Source organism: Mirounga leonina, unplaced genomic scaffold, assembly GCF_011800145.1.
Source record: "Mirounga leonina isolate KUSES-001 unplaced genomic scaffold, KU_Mleo_1.0 Mir_175, whole genome shotgun sequence".
Lineage (NCBI taxonomy): Eukaryota > Metazoa > Chordata > Mammalia > Carnivora > Phocidae > Mirounga > Mirounga leonina.
Window position 1 is genome coordinate 9,126,978 of NW_023270453.1, and position 23,980 is coordinate 9,150,957.

The 23,980-nt window shown below is 41.2% G+C and overlaps 1 protein-coding gene across 1 annotated transcript in view; it reads right to left on the minus strand.

Moving 5' to 3' along the window:
- MCM10 (minichromosome maintenance 10 replication initiation factor) overlaps positions 1–23,980 on the minus strand; it is a 47,970-nt gene that overhangs the window by 16,197 nt on the left and 7,793 nt on the right. Inside the window, exons 6-17 of the mRNA XM_035021632.1 lie at positions 22,449–22,614; positions 20,706–20,873; positions 19,143–19,259; positions 17,566–17,765; positions 16,027–16,127; positions 15,045–15,155; positions 14,842–14,959; positions 12,968–13,196; positions 11,732–11,873; positions 10,984–11,102; positions 7,995–8,108; positions 5,411–5,556 (exon numbers count right to left, since the gene is read on the minus strand). Coding sequence (XP_034877523.1) covers positions 5,411–5,556; positions 7,995–8,108; positions 10,984–11,102; positions 11,732–11,873; positions 12,968–13,196; positions 14,842–14,959; positions 15,045–15,155; positions 16,027–16,127; positions 17,566–17,765; positions 19,143–19,259; positions 20,706–20,873; positions 22,449–22,614 — 1,731 coding nt within the window. The remainder of the gene's footprint in view (positions 1–5,410; positions 5,557–7,994; positions 8,109–10,983; positions 11,103–11,731; positions 11,874–12,967; positions 13,197–14,841; positions 14,960–15,044; positions 15,156–16,026; positions 16,128–17,565; positions 17,766–19,142; positions 19,260–20,705; positions 20,874–22,448; positions 22,615–23,980) is intronic.

Below are 23,980 nucleotides of genomic sequence, written 5' to 3' on the forward strand. Positions count from 1 at the left end.
TTTGAGCAAATCATAGCTGAGAACTTCCCTAATCTGAGGAATGAAACAAACATTTGAGTCCTAGAGGCAGAGAGGACCCCTCCTAAGATCAAGGAAAACAGGCCAACACCCCAGCATGTAAAGTAAAACTTGCAAATCTTAGAACCAAGGAAACCATCTTAAGGGCAGTTAGGGGGAAGAGATTCCTTACGTACAGAGGGAGGAACATCAGAATAACGTCAGACCTATCCACAGAGACCTGGCAAGCCAGAAAGGCCTGGCAAGACATCTTCAGGGTACTAAATGAGAAGAACATGCAGCCAAGAATACTTTATCCGGCAAGGCTTTCATTTAGAATGGATGGAGAGATGCAGAGCTTCCACGACCGGCAGAAGTTGAAAGAATATGTGACCACTACGCCGGCCCTGCAAGAAGTATTAAGGGGGGGTTCTATAAAAGGAATAAGACCCCAAGAGTGATCTACAACAGAAATTTACAGGGACAATCTATAAAAACAACGTCTTCACAGGCAACATGATGACAATTAATTCATATCTTTCAATAATCACTCTCAATGTGAATGGCCTAAATGCTCCCATAAAACGGCACAGGGTTGCAGATTGGATAAAAAGACAGGACGCATCCATATGCTGTCTACAAGAGACTCATTTTGAACCTAAAGATACATCCAGACTGAAAGTGAAGGGATGGAGATCTATCTTCCATGCCAGCGGACCTCAAAAGAAAGCTGGGGTAGCAATTCTTATATCAGACAAATTAGATTTTAAACTAAAGTCTGTAATAAGAGACACAGAAGGACACTATGTCATTCTTAAAGGGTCTATCCAATGAGAAGATCTAACAATTGTAAATATCTATGCCCCCAACATGGGAGCAGCCATCTACATAAGCCAACTGTTAACCAAAATAAAGAGTCATATTGATAACAATACGTTAATTGTAGGAGACCTCAATTCTCCACTCTCAGCAATGGACAGATCATCTAAACAGAAAATCAACAAGGAAACAAGAGCTTTGAATGATACATTGGACCAGATGGACCTCATAGATATTTACAGAACATTCCACCCTTCCATATATACACTGGAATATTACTCAGCCATCAGGAAGGATGAATACCCAACTTTTACATCAACATGGATGGGACTGGAGGAGATTATGCTAAGTGAAATAAGTCAAGCAGAGAAAGTCAATTATTATAGGGTTTCACTTATTTGTGGAACATAAGGAATAACATGGAGGACATTAAGAGAAGGAAGGGAAAAATGGGCAGGGGGAATTGGAGGGAGAGATGAACCATGAGAGACTATGGACCTGAGAAACAAACAGGGTTTTAGAGGGGAGGGGGGATTGGTTAGCCCGGTGATGGGTATTAAGGAGGGCAGGTACTGCATGGAGCACTGGGTGTTATACGAAAACAATGGATCGTGGATCACTACATCAAAAACTAATGATGTATTGTATGGTGACTAACATAACATAATAAAATTAAAAAAAAAAAAAAAAAAAGGTGGGGAGACTGAGCAAATCACCATGGAAAACCACCAACTTAAAAAGTAGGCAGAAACAAGGAAAAACAAATAATGTGGAGACCAAACAACCAGAAGACAAAAGATAAAATAGCAGTAGTAAATCCTTACCCATCAATAATCACCCTAAATTTAAATGGATTGAATCCATCAGTCAAAAGGCACAGAGTGGCTGGATGGACAGAAAAAGACTCAACCATTTGCTGCCTACAGGGGTCACGTCTCAGCTCTAACGACACACACAGGCTCAAAGTGAAGGGATGGAATATATGTTAATAAATTGGACACATTTCAATCTAATTTTATACCTCAAGGAACTAGAAAAAAAAGAACTAAGCCCAAATTTAGCAGAAAGGAGGAAATAATAAAGATCAGAAAAAAATAGAGACCAGAAAAACAACAGAAAAGATCGAGACTAAGAGCTGATTCTTTGAAAAGATAAAAAAAATTGACAAACCTTTAGACTAAGAAAAAAAAGACACAAAATTAGAAATCAAAGAGGAGACAACTGATACTACAGAAATACACAGAATCATAAGAAATGACTGTGAAAGATTATATGCCAACAAATTACATAACATACAAGAAATGGATACATTTCTAGAAACCTACAACCTAAGACTGAATCAAAAAGAAACCAAAAATCTGAACAGACCAATAATGAATAAACCAGCATCACTTTGATGCCAAAACCAGAGAAGGATACCACAAAAAAATAAAAAGGTAGACAATATCTCTGATGAATATAGATGCAAAAATTCTCAACAAAACATTAGTGAATCAAATTCAAGAACACATTAAAAGGATTATACACCACGACCAAGTGGGATTTACCCGTGGGATGAGGATGGTTCAACATACACAAATCAATAAATTTAAGACATCACATCAAATAAAAATCACATGATCATCTCAATAGATACAGAGAAAGCACTTCACAAAATACAACACCTTTTCATGATAAAAACCCTTAATAGATTGGGTATAGAAGGAACATACCTCAACATAATAAAAGTCACATATGACAAATTCACAGCTAACATTATACTCAAAAGAGATAAAATGAAAGCATTTCCGTTAAAATTAGGAGCAAGACAAGGATGCCCACTCTCACCACTCCTATTCAGTATAGTACTGGAAGTCTTAGCTAGAGCAATTAGGCAAGACAAAGAAATAAAAAGCATCCAAATTGGAAAGGAAGAAGTAAAATTGTTGCTATTTGCTGATGACATTATCTTATACATAGAAAATCCCAGAGAGTCAGTCAAAAAACCATTGCAGTAATCAACAATTTCAGTAGAGCAGCAGGATATAAAATCAACAAACAGAAATCAATTACGTTCCTTTACACTCAGGATGCACTCAATAACAATAAAATGCTTAGTAATAAATTTAACCAAGGGGCGCCTGGGTGGCTCAGTTGGTTGGGCGACTGCCTTCGGCTCAGGTCATGATCCTGGAGTCCCGGGATCGAGTCCCGCATCGGGCTCCCTACTCGGCGGGGAGTCTGCTTCTCCCTCTGACCCTCCTCCCTCTCATGCTCTCTGTATCTCATTCTCTCTGTCTCAAATAAATAAATAAAATCTTTAAAAAAAAAAAAATGTAACCAAGGAAGTGAATGGAAATCTACGAGACTTTCCTGAAAGAAATTGAAGATACAAATGAATGGAAAGACACCCCAGTTCACGGATCTGAAAAAATTAATATTGTTATAATGGCCAAACTACCCAAAGCAATCTGCAGAGATTCAATGCAATCTCCATTAAAATACCAAAGGCATTCTTCAAAAAAGAAAAAGAAAGAAAGGAAGAAAGAAAGAAAGGAAAGAAAGAAAGGAAAGAAAGGAAAGAAAGAACAACCCTAAAATTTGTGTGGACCCAAAGAAGACCGTGAATAGCCAGAGCAATGCTGAGAAAAAAGAATAAAGCGGGAGGCATCATGCTTCCAGGTTTCAAACTATACTACAAAGCCATAGTAATAAAAGCAGGATGATCCTGGCGCAAAAATAGATACATCGACCAGTAAAACAGAATAGAAGGCCTAGATTTAAATCCCAGTATATATAGTCAAGAATACCCAAATGGGGAAAGGACAGTCTCTTCAACAAACAGTGCTGGGAAAACTGGAGAAACACACGCAGAAAAAGAAAGTGGACCATTATCTCACATCCCTCACAAAAATTAACTTGAAACGGGTGAAACACTTAAACATAAGACCTGAAACCATAAAACTCCTAGAAGGAAATGTAGGGAAAAAGTTGATTGATACTGGTCTTGGCACTGACTTTTTGAACACGATGCCAAAAGCTCAGGCAACAAAAGCAAAAATCAACAAATGGGACCACATCAACTCAAAAGCTTCTGCACATCAAAATTAACAAGTAACACAATGAAAACCTACAGAGCAGGAGAAAATGTTTGCCAGCCATCTATCAGACAAGGGGTTAATATCCAAAATATATAAAGAAGTCAGTCAACTTAAAAACAACCCATGGATAAGCTAAATGGTAAGATCGTACAATGAAGAAAAGATATCTACTCACAATCATAGTAAACTGGAAATAAAAAGGAACTTTCCTTAAGTTGGTAAAGGTTATACTTGGAGGAGAAATTTGTGAAGGATACATTCACTTTAAGATAAAGATCAAAAATGGAAGCCCACTATCATCACTATTATTTAATATAGTATTGGAGGTCTGGCCAACCCTATCAGGAAAGACAAAGAAATAGAGGGTGTAAGGATGGGAACAAAACAGGTAAAATTTTCTTTATTTGCGGATGATCAACTACATAGAGAAATCAACAAGTTACTGGCATAAGAGCCTAATAAGCTTGCCAGAGGCAAGATCACCATATAAAAAAATTAATAACATTTCTCTACACCAACAATAAGCAACTAAAAAATATACTAGAAAGTAAGTTGCCGTTCAAAGTATCAACAAAAACAATGACACATCTAAGAATTAATTAAGAATACTCAACATTTCAGTGGAGATAATTTTAAAAATTAATAAAAGCCAGAGGATGGAATGAATAAATGGGAAGATACTCCATGATCTTAAAAAAGATGATTTCATATATAAAAGACATTAGTTCCCACAAAATTGGTTTATTCATTTAATGTGATCCTAATTCTACTACTTCTTTTTTTTTTTTTTTAAAGATTTTATTTATTTATTTGACAGAATAGCGAGAGCAGGAACACAAGCAGGGGGAGTGGGAGAGGGAGAAGCAGGCTCCCCGCCGAGCAGGGAGCCTGATATGGGACTCGATCCCAGGACTCTGGGATCATGACCCGAGCCGAAGGCAGACGCCCAACAACTGAGCAACCCAGGCACCCCCTAATTCTACTTCTGAGTGGGATGGTCCTTAAACTAGTGCTCTGAGAACATCAAGAAAACCTGAATGAAATAAATATCCTAAAGGGAGTATCAACCACTGTAGGAGAATCCCAATCTCCATCAACAGTTCTGTGGGTGTCCTCCTCCAGGACCAGACCCAGACTCTCAGCTTCCCGCTTGGCCTAGAGTCGGCCAATGCTCCCAGGGCAAAAATGGCCACAGCAGTTAGCTCATTGCTCTAAGGTCTACCCTGGTTCTGGTTCCCTAGTTCTTGTCCCAGCAACTTCAGGACCTTCAGAGAAATGACTTCTGTCTTTCATTCAACAAACATTTGTGAGGACCCACTATGGGGGCACTATACTAAGTACTAGGGGTAAAGCAGTGAAGAGGGCAGGGTCCCTTCCCTCTGTGAGCTTTTAGGGATGGCCCGAAGAGGCATGGAAATAAGGCCTGACCCTCAAAATGAATTGTCCAATGTTCTAGTAGAACGGCATCACATGGGAATTGAAGAGGGTTTAAAAACGTCAGGTAATTCTCCTACCTGCAGTGCTTTTTGGGGAGCCTATGCAGGGAGATGCTTCTGTTTCCACAGGGACACTTGAAAAACCTCTTTAGGCCGTCATGCCAGTGGTAGTCATGCTGCTCACTGATGCAGGTCTCCAAAGGCTTGAAGTGGGTGTAGGCACACTGCATAAAACCAACAGGAGGGCACACATCTCTCAAGAGCTTTGAAAGAGAAACTGGCTATCTGCTAAGAGGGCAATCTGTTCCATGAGAACTTTTGTTTTCTCACCACCACCCAGGTAGCTGAGAGCAGAGCAACCACCTTATCTACTAGCTGCGCTGATTTCTTGAGTCCCGCGGACTGATTTTTTCTTGTGTTTGCCACAATTTTTGGTCAGGCATGAAGTACACAACAACCTTCTGTAACATCAAGACAGAAACACTGGAAACCTCCCAATAGCTTCATCAGGTCTGTCCTAAATTTACTGCCATTGCTTGGTGATAGGACACTGACACTTGGGGCCTATTCAGTAGCCCTTTTATTTCCTCTTAAAAAGCCTCAGAAAAGGAAGTAAGCTTTACTACTCTTATTTCATAAGCAGCAAAATCAAGCAGAGATATTAATAATTCACTTGTAATTTCGATCCTCACAAGGACTGAATAGAATAGTAAACACTTAGCAGCATCCAGACTAAGAAAGAGAACCTCCCCAGCACTCCTGAAGCACTCCCTGCGCCCCCTTCCAGGCACTGCTCCCCCTGCACCGCAAGGGTAATTACCACCCTGCTTTCTAGCAGCAGAGATTCATTTGCCTGGTTTTGAATTTTGCATGAATGTAATTCTATGACACATTAAAAAAAAGGGGGGGGAAGGGAGGGGAGAAAGAAAGAAAAAGGAAAAAAAAAGGAAGGAAAGAAGGAAGAAAAAAGAAAGGAAAGAAAGAAGGAAGGAAGGAAAGAAAGAAAGAGAAAGAAAGAAGGAAGGAAGGAAGGAAGGAAGGAAGGAAGGAAGGAAGGAAGGAAAGAAGGAAAGAAAGAAAGAAAGAAAGAAAGAAAGAAAGAAAGAAAGAAAGAAAGAAAGGAAAGAAAGAAAGAAAGAAAGGAAAGAAAGGAAAGAAAGGAAAGAAAGGAAAGAAAGAAAGAAAGAGAAAGAGAAAGAGAGAAGGAAATGATGGGTGAACATTGAAATAGCTGCTGGGACAGAGCCCCGTGGTTTCCGGTAATCAGAGTCTAGCCAGAGAAGTAACTTTTGGTTTTGGCAGCCTCAGAAATACAGAGCAGAATGGTACGCCAGCTGTGGTAGGCAGAACAGCCACCCCCTGCCAAGACACACACACCCTACTCCCTAGAACCCATGAGCACATTAGGTTACATGGCAAAGGGGGACCAGGGTTGTTAGTTGATCTTAAAATTGGGAAATGATCCTGGATTATCGGGTAGGCCCAACGGAATCGTAAGGGCCCTTAAAAGTGGAAGTGGGACTCCTTAGGGAGGAGGCCGGAGGATGTGAGAAGAGGACTTGGCCTGCCATGGCTGGCTCTGAAGATGGAGGAAGGAGTTGCAAGCCAAAGAATACAGGTGGGCTCAAGAAGCCAGGAAAGGCAAGGAAACGGATTCTTCCCTAGAGCCTCCAGAAGGAACGCAGTCCTGCCAGACCTGGATTTTAGCCCCATGAGACCCACGGAGACTTCCGGCCTACTTAAATGCAAGATAATAAAGTTGTGTCCTTTAAACTGTCAAGGTGGTGGTTATCTGAACAGCAATGGGAAACTAACACACCAGCTATGTCCTTAGGTTTGCTGTTCTGTCAGAGTAAAAGCTGTTGTCTGAGGTAAAACCTTTACTTATTCTCAACTTTCTCAAGGAAGCCCCTGCCTTCTGGTGACAGCTGACTTAGGGCCGTCCCCTAAATGTAAAGGAGTGGTAAGGTTTGAAAAGGAATAAAGACAGAGAAAATTGTACTTGGTAAGCTAAGCCTCTTCCTCCTCTTACACGTGCTTATGAGGGGGATTAGCGAGGGAGGATAAAATGAATGGTAATGGAAGGATACGGTTCTGCAAGAACTATTTTTTGGTACTATTTTATCAGTGTTGATGGACGGGGGTTTATCATTTTCTAGTAGACTTAGTGTAAAAATTCTGCAAATATAAAAAATAATGTAATTTATACTTTGCCTTGAGATTCAATTTAGCAGGTTAAGCCCTGAGTAGAAAGGGACAATAGTAGTTGGTCCTAACATGTGACGCCAAAGGAAATCATTCAACCTATGTCCCGGGACTGTGAACCACGGACTGAGGGTGTGCTAGAAACTTGAGAAGGACAGGTAAGAATAACTTGGGTCCAATGGACAAGGCTTGCCTGCAGAACCAGGAGCTGTGATCAAATGAGAGGAGAATCTCACCATCAACGCTCTGCCACCAGAGCTTGGAGGCCAAGTGGGCAGGCAGCCAGGTCCTTGGCTGTTGTGAGCAGCTTGCTTTCCAGCCTAATTAAATGACCTGTGCAGGACTCCAATCACAAGACATGGCCCCATATCCCATATATCTCCATGTCCCACTGAGTCACAAGAGGTCACAACAGCTCCAAACTGGGCCCAGGGTTAGAAGCATCTCCTATACTCACCGTCTTGCATGTCACTACTCGACATTTCACTTCTCTGATGCTTCTCATCTTTTCTTCCATTTGTTCCTTTTTCACCAGTGGCTCAAAATAACGTTCCTGCAGCTCAGCCTCAGCCTGGAACGACAAGGCATACAAGAGACCTTGCACCAAATCCAACACGTATTCAGGCACTGATTTAATAATAATAAAAACAACCAAAGAGACAAGCTGTTATGAGGACACCTGATAAGAGCTCAAGGAACTGTAAACCAAAAGATGATCAGAAGTAGACATAAGCTCTTATTTTTCCAAAAACTAGGATGAAAGCATCTGGTGATTTAAATTTTAAAACACCAAATACAAACTGAAAATACTAACATTAACAGCATCATCGCGTCAAGTGTGTGCAACAGAAGGGAATTATTTCTCCTGTGCCAATACAGACTCAGGCTATGGAAGGCATTCAGTGGCACCCCACTTATGACAGCCCAGTCTATTTGCCAGACCAAGCACTTGGCAGGAGGAATCCCTGGTTGTCTTGAACAGGGAGTAGGTGTGAGGGCAGAGAGAGATTGAGAGCAGAAGGTGGTCACGGCTGGGGAGTTATTGCAGCTGCACAAGGCCCGGGGCCTCTGGTGGCCACAGAGCCAGGAGCTCAGCTCTACAGCCTCTTAGGGTTGGCCCCAGCTTCTCTCCCGGCCAAGTTTCAGGTCTGGTAGAATGGTGGGATATACAACTGTCTCATTAGTCAGTAGTTTATCAAAAGAGCAGAGCACTCAGAGCACTGCCCCCATGGAGACATTGTGAAAACCGGTGGGAGCACTTTTTTTGGTCATCCCAACGATTGCTACCCCTGCTACTCGCAGGGACCGGGTAGGCTGCACCCACAATGCATGGAACAGTCCCTTCATATGAAAGGATTCTTCTGACTGTTCTAGAAGGCACCCATGTGGATGAAAAACCCAATTATAATCCTCAAACCTAACTGGCTTTATATACAACCCTACAGTATTTGTGTACAGTTCAAATATACATTGAATATACCAAGAGTACAACCAGGCAACTCCTGTGTATATAGAGGGACAACTGTAGTTTGGTGTCTTCGATCGTTCCCTGGATTATTCACGGTTTAAAGACTTTTTAATTTTTATTTATTTGACAGAGAGAGAGGGAACACAAGCAGGGGCAGTGGGAGAGGGAGAAGCAGGCTTCCTGCGGAGCAGGGAGCCCGATGCGGGTCTCGATCCCATGACCTGAGCCGAAGGCAGACGCTTAACAACTGAGCCACCCAGGCGCCCCAGGATTATTCATTGTTTAAAAAAAAAAAAAAAAAAAAAAAAATCATACTGTCAAAGAAACAGACCCATGGTACTTAAGTCACCAATCAAACACACCTAAGGAGCCTTCATTTCTACTTGCCTCATTTATGTTTCTAATCCAACCCTCTGACAACTTCATTATTTCTTCTGGGATAGTTGTACCTACATATTTACATAATCAAATATATATTTTTAATATAAACATTTTCCTTTTTTCTTCTTTACATTACACATAGAATATTATATTGATATTCTTGAAATCTGTAGTTAGGTAATTTATATTATCCAAGAATTTTATTTCAGGATAATAAGGGAGCAATCCAAAATACACGGTATTGGGAGCAACTACCCCCAATGGGTTGGTAACTACTGATTTACAGTATTTGAAATACCAATATAAAAATACTTGAATGGATGTTGGCGGGGATGCGGAGAAAGGGGAACCCTCCTACACTGTTGGTGGGAATGCAAGCTGGTGCAGCCACTCTGGAAAACAGTATGGAGGTTCCTCAAAAAGTTGAAAATAGAGCTACCCTACGATCCAGTAACTGCACTACTGGGTATTTACCCCAAAGATACAAATGTAGGGATCTGAAGGGGTATGTGCACCCCGATGTTCATAGCAGCAATGTCCACAATAGCCAAACTGTGGAAAGAGCCAAGATGTCCATCGACAGATGAATGGGTAAAGAAGATGTGGTGTGTATGTATATATATATATATATATACACACACACATATATATACATACATACATACACACATACATACACAATGGAATATTATGCAGCCATCAAAAGGAATGAGATCTTGCCATTTGTAACGACGTGGATAGAACTGGAGGGTATTATGCTGAGTGAAATAAGTCAAACAGAGAAAGACATGTATCATATGACCTAACTGATATGAGGAATTCTTAATCTCAGGAAACAAACTGAGGGTTGCTGGAGTGGGGGGTAGGATGGGAGGGATGGGGTGACTGGGTGATGGACACTGGGGAGGGTATGTGCTCTGGTAAGCACTGTGAATTGTGCAAAACTGATGAATCTCAGATCTGTACCTCTAAAACAAATAATGCAATATATGTTAAGAAAAAAAAAAAAAAGAAGAAGGTAGCAGGGGGGGATATCGGAGGGGGAGACGAACCATGAGAGACGATAGACTCTGAAAAACAAACTGAGGGTTCTAGAGGGGAGGGGGGTGGGGGGATGGGTTAGCCTGGTGATGCGTATAGAGGAGGGCACGTTCTGCATGGAGCCCTGGGTGTTATGCACAAACAATGAATCATGGAACACTACATCTAAAACTAATGATGTAATGTATGGTGATTAACATAACAATAAAAAATTAAAAAAAAAATACTTGAATGGAAAAAAAAAATATCCCTTCCCATATAGCAGGACAGAAAAGAAAGCTATAGCGATGAACCGCTTAAACATCAATTCAAAGCCATAACTACGTGGCAACATTATTATAACACTGAGGTCCATTAAAATAATGATAAATGATATTCTTCAATTCCAGGACAGAGGCAAAGCTAAATTCTATCAGAAATATTCCTGTTCTTCAAAGTCAACTCAGACATATAAGTACATCTTGGTTGAGGCCGAAGAAATAGATTCTTAGTCCCATGACAAAGTACCTCATGTCTGGAGGGCATCTCTATAATTTCTGACCTTTTGAGCTCTTACCTCTTTGAGTATCCCTGTGTGCTTTGATTTTGCTTTTAGAATTTTCTGAAATTCCTCAGATTCCAGGTAGGCAAGTTGTTCTCTCCTTCTTTTCCTGGCAGGCTCCAATTCATCTTCAGCTAGAGCAGAAAGGAAACACAGCAGCTGTCACAGAGGAATTTCAGGAAGCCAGGGAGCCTCAGGGACTCAGCTTCCTCCAGTTTTTTCCGTCTCTGCCCACCAGGCCCTTCAAATTTCATTTACCCCACTAGGTACCAACAGAGGAAAACTCCTCAGGAGTAAGCGGAGAAGTAGGGTCTACAATACGGGGGATGGCAGATTTGACCACTGGATGAGAATCTCTTCCACCTTAAGACAGGAGCGGACTATGATGATAGGTAACATTAACAAAAATCCTTTTTATAAATTGATGGTAAAATGTCACTGCCAACTTGAGTTTTCAAAGTAAAAACGGTAATTTGCAAACAAAGAAATTCTACTTCTTTCAAAGTAAATCTTTATACTAATGTATCTGTACAAAGATCCATGAGTAATCTTTGAAGTTTTTAGGTTGTGCATAATTTCATTTCAATTTAATGTGCTTATAGAAAACGGTCAGTTCCAGTTGTAGAGATTCTATTTAGGTATTGTACAGAGAGGCCAGTTTAAGTAAGATTATGACTTCTGGCATCAGGGATGGTGGTTATAGTTTAGAATATCTCCTCACAGTCAGCGGACTTCCCACTGCTAACTCTGAAATCCACAGTACCTTGAGGAGAAAAGGTGTTGTTCTCTACGCGTTCCTTCACTTCCAGGACATCCTGGGGGTCCTTTTGCTTCTTTTTAATGCTGTTTGGGTCTGTTTTTGTAAGAATCTGGCCTTTTGCCCTTAATTTGGTTATGGCAGCTAACTAGAAAAAGAGGAGATAACAGTCAAAGATGAGACAGTTACCTGTAGCCCTATGTCCCTTTTCTAGTTTTTAACCATGAATTCTGTTCTCAAATATAAATCAGCAAAACATATCTTCTCTTTGCTTAGCATTATTAACCCAGTTATTAAAATTTTAAAGCATGGAGACAGGTCTATAAGCTAATAAAGTTTCAGCTTATTTAAATACCAAGTTCAACAGTTCAGTTACACTGTGGGCTTTAGGACCCACAGAGGAACCACATAAACATTGTGGAAGTTTGTTTTACAGTCAGACAGAATGAGGATAGGATTCTAGCTCTGCCACTTACTAGTTTGTAACCTTACACAAATTACTTAATTTTTCAGCTTCAGGTTCTACATTTATAAAATGGAGATGATACCGTTTACTAGGTTGTGCGGACGCAAAGAGAGAATGCGTGCAAAGCACAAACCTATATGGAGTAAACAACATGTGTGTATATATCACGGGTACATGTGCAATTGTTTTGTTTTACAGTTTATTTTTTCAGTAATCTCTACACCCGACGTGGGGCTCAAACTCATGACCCCGAGATCACATGTGCAACTGTTGTCACTATCATTACTGCAGGTGCAGCTTTGCCTTATGACTAGCCTTTGCCCTTCATGCGGTGATAACGGCTAATGAGAACAAAGAGAAGTCAGGGCTCAGGGTGACTCAGGAAGGGGTGGGGTGGGGTTCTGAGCACTCCCAACTCCTACGTCAATCAGAGCAACTTAGCTCCTGTGTAAGATTTCTTTTAAAGAAGGATTCTTTCAACCACCATTTTACAGTCTTGCCTTAACAATTCCCAGAATTTGTTTCCCTCAGGCCGGCCAGCGTTTAGGCCATCTCCCTCAGCCTCACAAGGAACAGTGTTGGGAATGCGTAACGTTCTTGGATTAAATCAATGGCATTATGTTGATACCATCATCACTTGAAATTCCTTTGACTCTGATTATCATGATCAATAAATAGTTATTACGGTCTTTCCTGATCATAGACATATAAAGTTTGCAACTCCAGGTACGTCCTACAGAATGCAAATTCAAATGTTGAAAATAGATACCACTTACCTTTTTGGCTTCTGCTAAAGCACTCAGTTTTGGTCTTGGTGGTGGCGACTCATCAAAAAAGAGAACATCATCTCCTTCTGAGATGCCTCGCCCAAGCTTGGGTATCTGTGTGGCTGGCGTTCCTTCTAGGCCAGGCAACGCAGCCCCCATTTGCAGAGACTGAGAAGGGGCCCGTTGAGAAGAGGGTGGCACAGCTGGGCTCTCAACCCCATTTGAGCTTTGGAGAAATCTTTAAAGAAATATGCAGTCACAAAATATGCAGACTGGGACACTGCAGGCAAGGCCACCAGCTGATAAGTAGTGGTTAGTAAAGTTAGTAAACCTCCTTGGTCAAGAATTCAGATTAGCACACACTGAGAACGTGCTGGCTTTGCTAACCCCGGTTAACTGATTATTCATTGATAAGCTCTCACTATTTTACCAATTTAGAACATGATTACTATTTTTGCCAACTGGTTTCTAGTGGTGCCTCTCTATAGAACACAGCCCTGAAGGGGAGATGTGAGCTGTATTCCTAGCTCTCTGGTTAGCTAGGACCTTCAGGAACTCATGGAATTTCTCTGTATTTTAGTTTACTGGGGAGCGATAACACACAGGATACGTTTGAAAGTCCTTCACAGAAAGACACTATAATCCACATGGTGATTCATTTTGTAAATAGTCTTAAGGGCTATTGAAAAACAACAGTCGCCACAAACTATTTAGTCCAGAACTTTCATCTTATAGGTGAAGAAATTGAACCCAAAACCCTACTGCCCGTAAGTGACAGGCTGAGGATCAGTACCAGGTAACCCCAGGCCAGGATTCTTTTCACTACCACATGCCCACTCCTGCAACCTGCCTGTGAGACCTGCCCAAAGAGATGTTTTATTTGGCCAGCAAAATTATGAAAAACTTCCAACTGTAATACCTTTCAATGGGCAGGTGCCCTCTATTTCACACAAGGCCAGAACTCCATCTATCTATTTATATCATCTGTAGCCACATGAAGAATGCCTCCAGAGATATTCCATCAGCACCTCAAATTCACCTGCCTGAGGCCAAATCTATGCTCTGGATTTTTCCAGAGAATTTCCTGGTGGCTTAAAGTTGACTTTCCCGTTTATTGAACCATCTACCTTTCAGTGGCCCAGATTTGGGACAGCGTTAACTGTTTTAACAGGGGCAGAACAGGTATGAGTCCAAACCTGGGCCCCATCACCAACCAGCTCTCTGGCGCTCAGTTACGTGACTCATACAACAAGGATAACAGCACCTCACAGATAATGGTAAGGCCCAAATGAGACGTTGTATGTATGCGGTGCATAGCATGCTCTGTACATGTTAAGCATCTATAAACTGTTACTCTTACCACTATTCTGATAACTTGAGTTATGAATCTTTGATTCATCTACCTTCTGCACCATTTTCCACTTGTTTTTACCTCTACAATGACTCCACTTTCACTGCCTCATTTTTACCATTTACCTGAAAAACTGCAAAATCTACTCACTGGCCTAGCCAGTAATTAAAAAACAAATTGTGGTAGAAATAAGAAATGAGAGGAAACAGGTCAACACGTGCTTTCCCCTTTCACAATCCCCTCTTCAAGTGTTCCTTCTTTCTCTTCTTCCTCGGAGTGCTAATTACTGTAACCTGCCCCACCTAGTCTCAGATTCACGATCATGTGTCAGAAATACAGAACTAGAAAGGCTATCTCCTTAGGTTATGGTAAAATCAGTTTTGAACTTTCAGAGTTAAAAAGGTAGCCAACCATCCAAATACTAAAGGCACATTTTGGAAATCCAGTAAGACATTCTGATCCCTTAAATCCACTAAGACAGGAGGACCCCTGAGATGAGCTATCCAAATAGGGTATATCGAACCGTTCTTACCGTTTCTGCATTTCTTCTGACCTCTTCTTCCTCATCTCCAGCACATGCTGCTTCTGCTGCTTCAAGAGGGCTGATGCTGAGATAGCCTGGAAAGTGGGTTTCAGGCTCCCCGTCACCCCTGAAACACACACCACAGACTGAGGGGCTCCAAGGGGCCACGGGAACACAGACATGGGGCCAGAGCAGGGGAAGGCGGACTCTACCTGATAACCTGGCTTTGGCTAAATGTTGTTTTAAGTTTCTGGCTCCAAACGTAGGCAAATCCATCAGTTCCCTAAATTCCTCAGAGCAAGACAAGCTCTTCTGGGGTATTCCTGGAATATACAAACATCAGCTTTAGAGGACTCAAAGTTCTGGCAGTTTGAGATTATGTGGCATCACTTTTAAAGCTCTGCATTCACAACTTAGTCATTTGTAAATGAAGTAGATGGAATGCCAAGAGAAAAATAAGAATCCTGGGCGCCTGGGTGGCTCAGTTGGTTAAGCGACTGCCTTCGGCTCAGGTCATGATCCTGGAGTCCCGGGATCGAGTCCTGCATCGGGCTCCCTGCTCGGCAGGGAGTCTGCTTCTCCCTCTGACCCTCCCCCCTCTCATGTGCTCTCTCTCATTCTCTCTCTCTCAAATAAATAAATAAAATCTTTAAAAAAAAAAAAAAAAAGAATCCTTAGCCTCTCGTAGATTCGTAGGACTGCAAAGGCATGACAAAGATCTTGTTTCAAGTGATGATTAGAACACCAGTGTCTGTAGGGTCATTTCCTACACTGTCTGGAATGTTTGCTATGGGTAGGGTCTGTGCTAGGCCCTCACCACTGTTATGGACAAAGCCCCAAGTGAGAAGGGCAGAGGTGCCATTCTTTGACTTAGACCTGTTTTAACGAGAAGGTAACTCATGGGTTTGACCAGGAACTTGATACTACCGATTCTCATGCTGGACATTAAGAATTAGAGCAGATACATCAAGAAAATTTACAAAGTATTGACGCAAAGACTCAGCCATGATTAATATGCTGTTTTTCCTTAAGATGCTGCCAAGCAGGCTGATGTGCTTAGGCCACATCACTCACTAACTATAGTGAAGAGTGGATAGTTACAACTTAGGGCATGAACAACTGTGACCATTTTCAATCCTAAAGACTACATATTTAAGCTGCAGAAAGAAATATGGTATCGAAAAACAAAGTTACCAAGTTTTTGTTGGGTTTCCTGAATGATCAAGTCTGTCCCCTTAACAACCAGATTAGTCAGAGTGGTTTGAATCTTCTTTTTAGGAGCAACAGCGGCTGCACTGAAATGACAAGAGTCACCACCCCAAAAGGAAAGTCACTAAAATTCAATGCTCTGATGAGGTAAAGGCACAGAAGTATTCATTTATTACAATCTGTCAAAGTTTCTCAAAGCACTGTATAAGGAAACTTTAATACCACGATCCTACAGCATAGCTGGTGAATGCATTATGTCAGGCAACCTGCCAATTTGGTGGAAGCCATTCTGGAAAAGCAATATGGCAAAAGAAATAAAAAATATACCCCACTTTGATCAAGTAGTCTAGGAATTTATCTTAAAGAAATTAAGGACTAGGCAAAAACTTAGAATATTAATGGGCTAAAATATTGTTTGCAATGTTATAAGTTAGAAATACCATAGGGAATGGTTTTATCACAGAACCATGTAAAAAAAGACTATGTGGCCACTAAAAATAATGCCGTAAGTGCATATTCGATAAGGAAAGCATTAATTATTTTATGGGGAGGGGGGAGTTGCAAAGTATAGATCTAGTATGATCTCATTTTATCTTATGGAAATTTATACATATGGGAAAGAAACATCTAAAAGCATATACAGCTGTGTGTGTGTGTGTTCGTGTGCATGTGTGTGCACGTGTGTTCAAGAGATAGCAAGGAACTAACGATTACTTGGTAGTGGGATTACACCTAGTTTTTACAGTCTCCTTTTGACTGAACTGTATACATACAGATATGTTTTTATAATGCAGGAGTATTGCTTTTTGCAGTCTGGAAAAATACAGGCATTATTTTAAATCTTAAAAATGTGCTCAATATGACAAGTTAGGCAGGAGGTGAAAGTCCTCTTGCCCAATTTGTTAGCCTGGGAAAGAAATGTTTTGTTCTTGGACCAGTGGTAGCTCCTTTGTAACAGGTCCTGAACCAGCCACGTCCTCAGATGTACTTTCTTCCCTCCGGTGACAAGGGCATTGATCACCTACTTCGGGGACTCTATAGAGAGCCTGAGATCCCCAGAAGAGAGGCCATGAATGTCTGCCTCAGCAGCATCCCACTCCTATTTAAGGCTTCACTGCTATTAATTCACTGAGTTAAATGCGGGTTCCAAGAGGTCTGCCACCTCACTGTAAGTCATGAGGAAAATGACTTAAAGGATGACAACACTGGGATTAACATACTTTTAACAGCCATACAATCACCCCTGACAAAGTTGCACTATTTACATAGAAGCCAAAGAAGCAGTGTGGGCTCTATGTTAAAGACCATCATGACACAACTTAATGTTCCCCCCTCCTGTGTTTTCCTCTCTACCTGGGAATAAAGGAGGTCCTTGTTTACCTTGTTTCAGACTGTGAGTTTACGAAAGATAAAACCTGTACAAGTCCTTTAGGACCATCACAGAAAAGTACAACCATTGGGTTTATTCTCATAAGGAGAGAAGCAAGATCCCTGTCCCAAAAGAAGCCCCGGAGAATGTCTTACATTGAGGCTGCATAGGATGCAGAAGAAACCCCTCCATAGTAAAAATCATCCCGACACAGCCGTTCTCTTAGGCTGGTGCCTTTGCGGGTAAACCTCTTTGGAATTCGTCCTCCGGAGAAGGTAGACTGCAGGTCGGATCGCCTGGCGCTGAGCTTCTTGTACTGGGCCTGGATGTGGTACTGACAGTACTCACAGTCATTCTGCAAAAGAGCAGCTGCATCAGGACTAGGGCGACAATGTCAATAAACACTGTTCCTTTCTCCCAGCTTCAGGGGTGCTATTGAGTACAGAGCCCCACCTACTGAGCTCCAAGGCCATTCCTCAAGTGCAGCTATGCAGTGACTACCCTGAAATTCCCTTAGATGCAGCAACAATGGGGTTTTAATGACAGCATTGCTATGTGGAGATCTGTCAGGCACTTCCTGCTGAGACCTCTTTTCCCAGCTATTTCCCTCCTGCTATTTCCTGCTCACTAGCTCATCTGTTAGGCAGGAATGAGGGAACTAAAAGGAGATGAAACTGAAACTTGCCATTTAATCTGTTCAAAGAGCTCTAAGTAGCTCTACTTCACATCCACTAGGATGGCTGTCACCGGCAAGAGAAAAAAACAAGTGCTGGCCGAGATGTGGAAAATGGAACCTCCTCTTTGCTGGTGAGAATGTAAAAGACACTCTGGAAGCCAGTCTGCTTGCTCCTCAAAAGCTGAAACATGGGGTTACCATGCAACCCAGAAATTCCAGGTTATATACCCAAGGAAACTGGAAACATTCAACCATCCACATAATAACCTGTACAAGAATGCTTGTAGCAGCAGTATTCATAATATGCCCACTGACTAATGAATGAACAAAACAGGTCTATCCATACAATGGAATATTATTCAACCACAAAAAGGAATGAAGTACTGATGCACACAACGTGAATGAATCTCGAAAACATGCTAAGTGAAAACCAGACACAATTTCCATTATATGAAATGTCCAGAGGCAAATCCATACAGGCAAATAGCAGAGTAGTCCTTACCAGGGGCTGAGAGGAGAGGGTAATGGGGGGTGACTGCTAGTGAGTATGGGGTTTTTTGGGGTGGGGGGAGTCTGAAATTACGTAGTCATTGATGGTTGCACACCTCAGTATTAAAACTACTGAACTGTACACTTTAAAAGGGTGAAGTGTATGGTATGTGCATTATAGCTCAAGTTATCATGACTATTATGTTTTAAAAAGCTCTAAGAAAATACATGTTGGAGTTCAGAGACTAAAATAAGGTTTTCAGTGTATTTCATCATAGTGTTTGATCTCTGGCACTGCTCAGAATTGAGGGCAACTAAAATTCCATCTTCCTTATACCTCCTAGTCAGTTGGTAATAAAAGATCACCTTCCTGAGAGGTTAAATCATTCCCTTGTCCTCAGTTTTTCAAACTGGAAGTTACTAACCACACACTAGATTTTCTTACTTTGGTGCTTCCTGTTATGTAGGAAACTGTTCCAAATTGACTGTTACTGCTAAGCTATCTACAATCTATTCCCATTAGATCCTGTCCTCAGCAGAAACCATCCCAAAAGAACAGAAACCAACCAAATTAACAGTCTGTGTACACGGCTGTCCATTCTTCTTCTTTGCTTTACAGGTTCCCAGGTCAAGAGCTTCACCCATGATTAAAATCTTCTGAGGATGATCAATAGACAAACATACCTGCAGAGAAGACACAGTGTGGGAGTTAAAAGCTGACAAAGGTGTGGCCTTTCATCAGCAAGAATGAGTAAGAGTTTGGTTGGTGGGAGTTAGCAAGGCTTTAGCAGTCTACAGGAATTAGAAGCCAGGACCCTACGAAACAGCTTTAGGAATGGGAGGCATAGAAGACATGTTCAACTCTCCACCCAGTATCCATTGTCTCCTACGTCTCTGCTATAGAATCTGAGTTTCATTCGGGCTGGCCAACACTCAGCCTCAGGTGACGAATCCTGTTCATTTTTCCAGCATCCCTTAAAGCTAGCAATGGTCATGGGACTGTGTTCTGGCCAAGGAAACTGACACAGGAGTTCCCAACAAAAGCAGACAGGGTGGGGCTGGCTCACTCCTGCCTTGAATGGTGATGTGAGGGCAAGAGCTTCAAAGCCATCCAGTGACGAAGAGGAGAAGGCTGAGAGGCTCACAGACACTGGCCCTGACATCACTACACTGCCTATGTTGGGATTATTTATTATGTAAGAAAAACAAACCCCAATGTTTACCATTAAAACAAACTGTAGTGTGGGGCACCTGCGTGGTGCAGTCAGTTAAGCACCCGACTCTTGGTTTCAGCTCAGGTTGTGATCTCAGGGTCATGAGCTTGAGCCCCACATCCATCTCCAGTTAAGATTCTCTCTCCCTCTCCCTCTGCCCCTCCTGCTAGTGCCCTCTCTCTCTTTAAAATAAATAATCTTAAAACAAAACAAAACAAAACAAAAAACAACCTGTAGAGAAGTTTTTCTGTTACTTGTAGCCAAACACATTTGAACCAACTGATGAAGATTTGCTGCCGTTCTCTGGTGAAAGAAGAAAAGAAATAACTTTGCCTCTCACAGATCTCAGTCTGCAACAGCAGGGAAAACTCTACTGCTGCTTGAGAAGATGAAATCGCTCTCATTCTAAGTTGCAGGTATCGCTGTACAACTAACAGAGCAAAGTCCCGTCAACCAGAAAATCCTGCCTGCTTGATGCCGCCAATGGAGACCGATGAAAGAGATTTAAGAAAACCTGAGCAGAATAGTTCAAAACACTCCAGGAAACTTGGAACTAATGTGGAAAGATTTAATGAAAGAAGTTGTTATGAAACATTTAAGAGTAGGGGGAAATTCAGAATATTGGTGGGTGAGGAACAAACAAAAAATCAGATTAGTGGAGATACATAAAAACATGATTCAGTATCTGGAGGTAGACCAGTTTTTGATAGAACTTGGCCAAGCTGTGAAGACAAGAAAGGAAGGAAAGGAGGAAGGGAGGGAGGAGGAAAGAAAGAAAGACAGCAGGAAAGAAAGAAGGAAAGGACAGAAAGACAGATGGATGGAAGGAAGGAAGGAAAGAAAGAAGGAAAGAAAGGAAGACGGAAAAGAAGGAAAGAAAGGAACCAACCAACCAACCATGGAAACAGATTCTTACCTCCTCTGAACCATCCTTGGGCTTCATGGGGTTAGCGTTGAGCAGCCCTATGACAGTACCCTGTTCAGTCTTCCAGAGTTTTTTGTGAACTTCTCCAAACAAGAACAATGACACATACCGTGTCAGGTCACGGAGATCATTCAGTTGCCAGATACTAAATGTTTTCCCCTGGAACAAATATTTATTCTTATTTTTAATAAATTTTGCACAATGGGCTCTACTATCTCCATTTATGGTTCAAGTGCTCTACTGCAGAAACATATATAAACCACCTTGACTACATAATCTTGAGAATGTGGTCTGCTCATTATAAATTAATTCTCTCTCTAGGCTTTAGTATTTATTACCTTTCTCATTTTAGAAATGAAGGTGAAGTAAGGCAAACCAGTAGCAAAAACGTTAGTGAAGTCTCTAATTCTCAGGTCTAATAGTCAATGGGATAGCATGGCCTTTGTAACTACACACACACACACAGAATATTAAAAGGATCAGTGGAAGTTGTGGCACTACCATTTAATAATTTACTGATATAAATTTAGTGGATCTATTATTTATCACTAATTAATTATATTATTAATATTAATAAAAAGGTGTCAGCTCTGTGCTAGTCAATCTTTGCCTAGCTTAGAAGAAAAACAAAAGCATCATTTAAAGACAACAGGTTATGTTTAACTGTAAAATTTCAGAAGTATTATATATCTGAAAAAATGCAACTCAAAATGTTAACCATTTATATAAAAACTTCCACTTTCACAGTTTCTTTTTTTTCTTTAAACAAAATAATTTGAATATTGAATCAAGCTATTTCACACAGGCATACCAGGACAGGTGTGGTTATAGGTTATGGTGAATTATTGACTGGATTCAAGTGTTACAACTACACTTCCATGCATTGGTACAAAGCCTTTCTTGGAAGGGTTCAGATAAAATTTCACACATATTATTTCAATGTCATTATAGCCCCTTGTGACACAGTTAAGAACTTAATCAAATGAACCAGACATGTTCATGTTCACCTTGACTGTCAGAGGGCTAGATCAGCACCCACAGAACAATCTCAGGTTGACCAAGATCTCAATTAGAGAAAGAAATCAGGATTGAGCATGCTTAAGCATAGTATTTACTGGGAGAGAATTCTGATATAACCAAAAGCCAATTTCTTCCCTTTACAAAGAAGGAAATGGAAGTCCTTAAAGATTAAAGGTCAACCTAAGCTCACATAGCTAAGGAGAATGAGGCTCAGGACCCAGGTTTTCTGACTTGCCAGGCCACCAAGTCATCTTCCTGTTACCTCGGTCAAGTGCGATTTTAAAACCTATTACATCTTTTGTAAGATCCACTGTGCTGGACAGCTCTGCAATTTCAGAATTTCTGAGATTGACGACCTCTTCCTTTTAGGCAAGCTCTCCCGAGGATCTGGGAACTCGGCCTCTCCCACACCGTCGGGATGGTAGTGTCACAGGGACCACCACATGTACCCCCAAAACAATGACAAGTGAAATGCAGCAGGAATAATACAGTGAAAAGCCCAAGGACTCTATACAACCAGGTCTTCTGTAAGTAGGGCATTCTTTACAAATTTAACCTTCAGATAGCAATCCAATGATGGCGAGGCAATCTGCGAATTTACTAGCAGCTTTCTCAAAATAAAATACTGATGGGCTTAAGGTAGAGAAATCAAGAACACGAGCACCCACAGTCAGCTTGTGATGGAGCAGCTAAGAAATCAGTAAGATAGCTTACACTATTACAACTCTGTGGAGTGATTTTCTTCAATATAACCCCAAAAGTCACCCAGTCTACTTCTTCTAGCTTCTCACTTGCCATCTTTTCCTTGAGCTGAGACAGTCTGATCAGTTTTCGGCCGACCATTTTCTTGTTCATCTCTGTGGAGGACACTCGAGGCCGCCTGAGTCAAGAAACCAGCAATGATTAGATTATTATTCTAATCTCTTATTATTCTAATATGAGATTACCTGGCACTGTAGCAGGTTGGTTAGAAGAGACGTTTTGGGCAGAAATCTCTGAAGTACCTGTTCTCAGGGAGGTTTGGTTATGTAGTATGGACAAGGCAAAGACTTTTATGGCAGATAAATAAAAATAAGATAATTTTTAAAGCTAGTTTATGATTCCTCGGATAGAGAACTGGAGCTTATACAGAAAACAAGAAAGACTGCACACTCTTTAAGTTCTTATAAATTATAATGTATGTTACAATTGTCTTTTAAAAGTAATCTCTTTTGACTTTAATACAAAATCATGAATTGATACTAAAAATAAGAGTTAAATTTCATCAGTTCTGTAAGAATTTCACAGGGTCTCTAATTTCTAACTGGATTTTTTAAACCCAACATTTTCATATAACAATAGAGGCATGGAATCTAGCTTCAATTAATATATTCTTACTCCTCATGACTGGCCAAACACTTGTGGATTTGTAAAAGTTGTTTTTCTCTAGGAGAATATTAATACCTATTCTGTACTTGATCATATTATATATTCAAGGACAAAAGAAAACAAACAAACAAAAAAAACCATGCCTTTTGACTATTTCAAAAGTCTTTAGGAATAGAAAGTCATAGAGCTAACTCTGAAGCAATTAAGAATATTCAGGAGAGGGCGCCTGGGTGGCTTAGTCGTTAAGCGTCTGCCTTCGGCTCAGGTCATGATCCCAGGGTCCTGGGATCGAGTCCCACATCGGGCTCCCTGCTCGGCGGGAAGCCTGCTTCTCCCTCTCCCACTCCCCCTGCTTGTGTTCCTGCTCTTGCTATCTCTCTCTCAAATAAATAAATAAAAATCTTTAAAAAATATATATAAAAAAAAAAGACTATTCAGGAGAAAAACACTGATGCAGGTGGAGAAATCCTTCTCGTGGCCTGATTTCTGTGAGTGAATCGGTTACTCTCATGTTACTGCCCTTTGGAGTATCTTCAGGGCCTGAGGTGCAGGTATAACAATTACAGACTCAAATAATTGTGCAGTCCCCTAAATCTGTAGGCTGCTCAGCAACTCTGGCCGAGTTTTGACTTTGTCTACCTCCAGTCAATCCACGTGTGCAGTGCACTCCCATTAGCACCATCTTTCTCTGTGGGGAATTTCAACTGAGAACTCATTGGGGCAGGCAGTATCATCTTGGTAGGGGGGTGTTTACCTTGAAAAAAAAAAACCCTGCGGTGCCCTCAGTGGGAACCACAGCTTTTACTGCATCCCACCCCACAGGCTGCCTCAAATGTAACTGGGTACTTTCTTCTGATTTTGGAGAGTAGAGAGTCTTT